Source organism: Octopus bimaculoides, chromosome 25 (genome assembly GCF_001194135.2).
Source record: "Octopus bimaculoides isolate UCB-OBI-ISO-001 chromosome 25, ASM119413v2, whole genome shotgun sequence".
Classification (NCBI taxonomy): domain Eukaryota; kingdom Metazoa; phylum Mollusca; class Cephalopoda; order Octopoda; family Octopodidae; genus Octopus; species Octopus bimaculoides.
In genome coordinates this window covers 27435065-27442709 of record NC_069005.1, presented here as the reverse complement: position 1 = coordinate 27442709, position 7645 = coordinate 27435065, and the positions used below count along the sequence as shown (strand labels likewise).

The 7645-nt window shown below is 38.3% G+C and overlaps 1 protein-coding gene across 1 annotated transcript in view; it reads left to right on the top strand.

The window, feature by feature from the left end:
- The window catches only part of LOC106876469 (fibrillin-2), a 148187-nt gene that overhangs the window by 54914 nt on the left and 85628 nt on the right, over positions 1–7645 (top strand). The window contains exons 9-13 of the mRNA XM_052976637.1: positions 2197–2334; positions 3285–3422; positions 5321–5458; positions 6098–6235; positions 7176–7313. Of these exons, the coding sequence (XP_052832597.1) occupies positions 2197–2334; positions 3285–3422; positions 5321–5458; positions 6098–6235; positions 7176–7313 (690 nt within the window). The remainder of the gene's footprint in view (positions 1–2196; positions 2335–3284; positions 3423–5320; positions 5459–6097; positions 6236–7175; positions 7314–7645) is intronic.

Sequence of the window (7645 nt, the reverse complement as noted above, 5' to 3'; positions counted from 1 at the left end):
AGTTCTGCAAAAGAAACCGATAAAATAAGTACTAGGCTAACAAAGAATAAGTCCTGGAGTTGATTTGCTCGACTAAAGGCGGTGCTCCAGCATGGCCACAGTTAAATGACTGAAACAAGTAAAAGAGTAAAGTGAGTAATAAAATATCTATTACAATCGAATCGCGCTCTTCATCTTGACTGTTTACATTTGTGAAGAGTTACATCAATCCTTTTAAAATAATAATAATAATTATTATTATTACTATTATTATTATTATTATTATTATTATTATTATTATTGGCACAATGTGAATACAAAAGGTGCTATGATAATGTGGCAAGAATGATCCATTGGAAGCTCTGTGGAAATAAAGAGCAAAGACATAGTATGAGAAAACTCCAGAAGGAGTCACTGAAATTGAGAATTGCAAAATCCTGTGGGATGCAGTGATCCGGTGCAATCACCTAACCAGACATCAGAAACCAGACATCAGAAACCAGACATCAGAAACCAGACATTGTTCAGGTGAATAAAAAAGAAAGAACATGTATGATTAATCGGCATAGCATTTCCCCGATGACAACAGGATCAATGTGAAAGGAGAAGAAAAAAATAAACAGCTGTTATGATTTAAAGCAGGAAATACGAAGGTTGTGGCCAATGAAGAGAGTAGACGTGATACCAATAGTAATTGGTGCACTTGGAAACCCACATCCTATGCAAGACATTATCAATTCAATAATACAAACTAAACAAAACAATCCACAAACACAAAACACTAAACATAGAGGAAATATTCTATTCAATAAACTTCTATTAGCAGACCGATACCCAACACATTACATGCACACACAACACACACAGTAATACAACTAAAGGCTGCACCACACCTCATTAAAAAAAAATGAAACTGACGCAATACAATTAATGGGAAGAGTTCACACTCCCCAACAACAAAAAAGAACATACAATGCTACACATATACACCAGCAACAAGGAAGTATAGCAGGTCATGCAGTACAAAATTGCCTGAAACTACCAAATCATCATCATCATCAACGTCGTTTAACGTCCGCTTTCCATGCTAGCATGGGTTGGACGATTTAACTGAGGACTGGTGAAACTGGATGGCAACACCAGGCTCCCATCCAATTTGGCAGAGTTTCTACAGCTGGATGCCCTTCCTAACGCCAACCACTCAGAGAGTGTAGTGGGTGCTTTTACGTGTCACCCGCACGAAAACGGCCACGCTCGAAATGGTGTCTTTTATGTGCCACCCGCACAAGAGCCAGTCCAGGGGCACTGGCCCTGAAACTACCAAATGTTGAATAATAATAATAATGACGCCGACGCCAACGACGATGACGACGACGACGAACAGCATTGCTTGGAACCACTCAAATACTTCAGATGGTAGTCGAAAAATAAGGGGTAGTACCTTCGTTCACTGGTAGTGAACAGCTGACACCGTGGTACATCTCCAGCATTAGAAGCTGTGCAAAGACAATAAATAATGATAATAATAATAATAATAATAATAATCATCGTTTAACGTCCGCTTTCCATGCTGGCATGGGTTGGACGATATGATTGAGGACTGGTGAAACCAGATGGCTACACCAGGCTCCAATCTGATTTGGCAGAGTTTCTACAACTGGATGCCCTTCCTAATGCCAACCACTCAGAGAGTGTAGTGGGTGCTTTTACGTGCCACCGGCACGAGGGCCAATAATAATCATAATAATAATAATGATGATGATGATAAAAAAAAATAACAACAATGACAATTACGACAACAACAACAACAATAATAGTAATGAACTGAAATGGAAAATATGTAAGCTGTGGGCAATGGAAAAAGTGGACATGATACCAGTAGTGATTGGTTCGCTTGGAAATATCAGCGCTCAACTACCAGCATGGCTCGAAATGTAAAGATAGAATTCCTACAAAAGCCAGCATTGCTTGGACCTGCAAGAGTTCTCTGCAGGGTTCTTGAATTATGACCAGTAAACAAGTGTCAGCTATGAGAAGCTGACACTTTCCATCATACCCAGCTGAGAGTTTTCATCAAGTACTAATATTATTAATATGGCTGGTTTGAATCCTAAAAAGTTAATCCTTGCCCTGAATATTGTTAAGTTGAACGTCAGTTTGTCACAAATAATTGATGAAATGAAACTTCATAACTTCCTTTCTGCTTTTACTTTATAGAATGTGCAGCAGGGAAATTTGGTGCCAACTGTGCAGGCATATGCCATTGTGCTGACATCAGTAAATGCTTTGCTGAAACTGGAGTCTGTTCTAGTGGGGGATGTGCAGCTGGTTACACAGGTAGCACCTGTCAAACAGGTAAGTTTAATGGAGTAGTTATGTAAATAGGTGCAGCCATGGCTGTGTGGTAAGAATTTTGCTTTCCAGCCACTTGGTTCTGGGTTCAGTCCCACTGTGTGGCACCTTTGACAAGTGTTTTTACTATAAACCTAGGCTGACCAAAAGCCTTGTGAGGGGATTTGATATGTGCATGTGTGTGTGTATATATATGCGAATGGTTTTGTTAAGTAGTGCCGAGTTTTGCAGTTCTGTAAATACTAATAATAGTATTTTATAAGCTTAAAGCTTATAGCGATCACCGTGCAACGACTAAGGAAAATAGTCTAATAATGGGGCATATAAGCCCTTGACAGAAAAAAAGTAGGTTTTTGCATATGTGTGGGACTCGAATCCACATTCCTTTGTTTTTGTGACTAAGTGTGTTACTGATTACACCAGCAACCTAACCTGCTTTTTCGTGTCAAATTTAAGAACTATATTAGTCTGTAATTGTTTTTGTAAACAAATTTTCTTGCACTTTCACTACGAATGATTTTGTTAAGCATTGTCGAGTTTTACAATTCTGTAAATGATAATAATAATATTAAATTATTTTCCTTAGTCATTGCATAAAGCAAAACATACAAATCTGAACATATGCATACATACAAAAATACCCTGTTGATGTTGAAATTTCAACGAGCCTTGGATCTAGGTTAGAAATGAGCTCTTTCTCTATTGGCAAGATATCTTGAAATAAAACTGAAAAATGACCTATATACATACATTGTTGCATACATAGATACTCACACAAATAGGGAGAAGAACGATGTGAGTCTATTTGTTCTGTCAACTGAAATATCACCTCTTTAATATTTATCTGATGCTTATTGTCCATTGTTTTCCAGTTTGTTTGTGTTTTTTTCTTCTTCTTTTGTTCTGTTGCTCTTCATTTTTGCTTCTTTTAACTTCTTTTTTTCACATTCCAGTCTGTGTTCATGGAAAATTTGGACCAAACTGCAAGAATGCGTGTCACTGTGCCGACAATAGTAAATGCAACAGAGCGTCTGGAGTATGTTCGAGTGGAGGATGTGCAGCTGGTTACAAAGGAAGCAATTGCCAGACTGGTGGGTGAACTATTATCTATAGGAGAACATGTTGCAACATTATATCTCCTCTTCTTACTCTCGCTAAAGTATTATAGATAGTCATGTGTTTAACAGATTTATGTCACAATGACATGGCTTCAGGTTCAATTTCATTGTGTGACACCTGGACAGGTAGGTGTTCCTTATATTGGCTTCTAACTGAATAATGTCTTCCACACCTGGACAGTACCATTCAATCTGGCAGTGTCAACTCACTGCACGTATTCCACTTTGACTATAAACTCCAGGTCCAGATATAAGGCAAGGTTCTTTTGAGTGTTGGGCCTCACAGAGGTTGTGATGAATGACTTAAACTTTCGGCATTATGTCGTGCTTGAGAAGAAAGCCCATCAAGCCAAGTAAAATTGCAGTCGTGGCAGATACTGGTATTACACAGATGGCACCTGTGCCAATAGCACGTAAAAGCACCCATTACACACTTGGAATGGTTGGCATTAGCAAGGGCATCCGGCCATAGAAACCATGCCAAATCAGACTGGAACCTGGTGCAGCTTGCCAGCCCTGGTCAAACAGTCCAACCCATGCCAGCATGGTCAATGGACGTTAAATGATGATGATAAATGGTTGCAGTTCATTACAACTGTTTCAGACCTGTTTTTTTATTGATGAGCAAAAGTGTTGAATCATGCAAAAAAAAACCATTTTCATCAGATGAATGACATAGTTCCAGGTGTATCAACCAATCTGATTTCAACAGGATTTACTGCCACATGACTCAGCCGATATATAGTACCAATCAGTTTGGTTGAGTCACCTGGTATTATGTCCTGTTTTGTGAGAAATCCTTATTGTTAATTCTTACCTGTCGCCACCTGGTGGAAATATTTTTTTTTGTATGAAGTAACCTTTTATTATATTATACTTTATAATGAATAATAAATCACTTCGTTGCCAGTGCCCCTGGACTGGCTTGTGCGGGTGGCACATAAAAGACACCATTTCGAGCATGGCCGTTGCCAGTATCGCCTGACTGGCCTTCGTGCGGGTGACACGTAAAAGCACCTACTACACTCTCTGAGTGGTTGGCGTTAGGAAGGGCATCCAGCTGTAGAAACTCTGCCAAATTTAGATTGGAGCCTGGTATTGCCATCCGGTTTCACCAGTCCTCGGTCAAATCGTCCAACCCATGCTAGCATGGAAAGCGGACGTTAAACGATGATGATGATAATGATGATGATGTCAGAATTTATACAATTTTAAAATTAATGCAGATATTAAGCTTGATCATCAGGTTAAGAGAATTCAATGTTTAAAACACTTTTTAAAAATCACGCACACACACACACACACACACGTGATTCCAACTTACCACACCAGTTTTATGGGATCATACTGAGCTGTGCTGATGTAATACAGGATAAATGTAGTAGTAGTAGTAGTAGTAGTAGTAGTCGTAGTAAAAACCAGAAATGGAGGCTTTAATCTGTGCTGCCCAAGAGCAAGCATTAAGGACCAATTACATCAAATACAGAATAGACAACACATCAGAAAGTGATAAGTGCAGAATTTGTGGAGAAAATGGTGAAACCGTATGGCATAATAACAGTCAATATATGCCACTTGCACAGAAAGAATATGAGACGTCATGACAATATAGCAAGGATTGTCCATTGGACACTTTGCAACAAGTATGGACTTGACAGAGCAAAAAGTGGTACGGACATAAACCCGAATTCGAATGCCATTGTAAGGTAAGTATGAGAGGCCAGATCTAGTCAGTTTGAGTATAAAACAGAATGTTTTGGTTGGAAAAAACTGGTTTAAATACAAAAGGGTCAAGCATAATAAATAGGTGGCTATTTTAATTTAATACTGCCTCGTTGCATATACCAGAAATGATTCTTGTACCATTTCAGGATGCCCACACGGTACATTTGGTATCAACTGCGCCAAGAAGTGTCATTGTCTGAACAATGGAAAGTGTTACTCTGAGAATGGTATCTGCATAACTGGGAAATGTTCCCATGGCTACCGAGGCCATAACTGTCAGTCAGGTGAGTTGTTGTTGATCTTATCATCATCATCATCATCATCGTTATCAAAGTGGCAAGCTGGCAGAATCGTTAACACGTTGGGTGAAATGCTTAGCGATATTTCATCTGTTGCTACATTCTGAGTTCAAATTCTGCCGCGGTTGACTTTACCTTTCATCCTTTCAGGTCATTAAAATAAGTACCAGTTATGCACTGGGTTCAATATAATCGACTATCTCCCTCTCCCCAAATTTCAGGCTTTGTGCCTATAGTAGAAAGGATCATTATTATTATTATTATTATTATTATTATTATTAGTATTAGTATTATTATATGTTTGGCTTTTGCTTTTGTGATTGTACAAGTTGATTCCAAGTCCCACCCAGAGACCTCAAGAGACAACAAGTTAGAAGTTCAAGTTGGTGTTATGACTAGGGTGCCATAAATTTGGTTTTGATTGTGATGACGATGACGATGATGATGATGATGATACTGTTGCTGTTACTGCTGGAGATGATGATGATGGTGGTGATGATAATGATGATGATGGTAGTGGTGGTGATGGTGATGCTGCTACTGCTGCTGCTGCCACTGTTGATGGCAATGATGATGATAATGATGATTACATTTTAATAATGGTATTGTTGCTTAATATTTCAGTGTGCCGGCAAGGCAGCTATGGTCTCAACTGTAAAGAAACATGTCACTGTGCCATTGTCACTAAATGTAATCATATCACCGGTGTTTGTTCAAGTGGTGGCTGTGCACCAGGCTATGTTGGTTCAAATTGCCATCAAGGTATGGAATGGAAATTGCATATAACATTTACTCACACCTTCTCACAAGCATACACACATACATATAAGCATGCATACATGCATAGACATGCACATTCATTCATTCATTCATTCACTGTTGAAAGAGAAGAGGAGAAACAAAAAATTGCAGAGAATGATGTGAAAAGAAATGGGATGAGATAGTTGAGTCATGTGCAGAGAAAGATGAATGTGACTGGGTGAGAGGAGTGATAAAAATTAATGTGAAAGGAAATGTGAAATTAATGTTATAGGGTCCACAAAGTGGAACAAAAACTGTGATAGGGCCCACAGAGAAATGACTTACAAACACTTGTTCTGTAATACATGTGCACACATTTTTGCCTCTTTTTCACCTGTTGAGATAAAGCATTAGATGTGAAGAAAGAGAAACAGAGTATGGTGTGAAAAGAAACGGGATGAGATAGTTGAGTCATGTGCTGAGAAAGGATGAATGTGACTGGATGAGAGGAGTGATGGAAATTAATGTGAAAGGAAGAAAGCAGAGGAAGTAGAAGGTTGAGAAAGACAAGGATAAAGACATTGAGGTTCTATGGTGGAGGTACAGGAGGTGGTCAAACTCTGTATAAGGAGTAGACAACCACCATATACAGGGTGTCTACAAAGTCTGGGTACATGGAGTAAATAATATCATAACATAAACAATTAAATATAAGAAATAATAATTTCTTAAAGTATGTGTTAATCTCCATGTGGGTACATGGAGTAAATAAAATCATAACAAACAATTAAATCTTAGAAATAATAATTTTTTAAAGTATGTGTTAATCCCCATGTACCCAGACTTTGTGGACACCCTATATATTTGCATATATACTCTTTCCTCTCTTAATTCTCATTATGTATCTAATATGCTCACATATACACATGCATACATACTTATATACAAATTATATTTACAGTTTGTTCTGTGGGAAGGTTTGGCTCCAGTTGCACTGGAACATGTCACTGTGCAGATAACAAAAAGTGCAACTCAGTGTCAGGTGTATGTTCAAGTGGTGGATGTGCTGCAGGATATCAGGGTAGCAACTGTCAAACAGGTTAGTAATATTCCAGTTCTATATTTAAGAGATGAGGAATTATGTACATTATTTACATTTGACAGATATTTGTCCTCATCTTGTTTGTTGTTAACACAATGTTTCAACTGATATACCCTCCAGCCTTCATCAAGTGTCTTGGGGAAATTTCGAACCTGGGTTCTCATTCCTAAGGTATTTTTCGATATTATTATTATTATTATTATTCAGGTCACTGCCTGGAATCGAACTCAGAATCTTGGGGTTAGTAGCCTGTGCTCTTAACCCCAAGATTTTGAATTCTATTCCAGGCAGTGACCTGAATAATAATAACAACATACCTTAAGAATGAG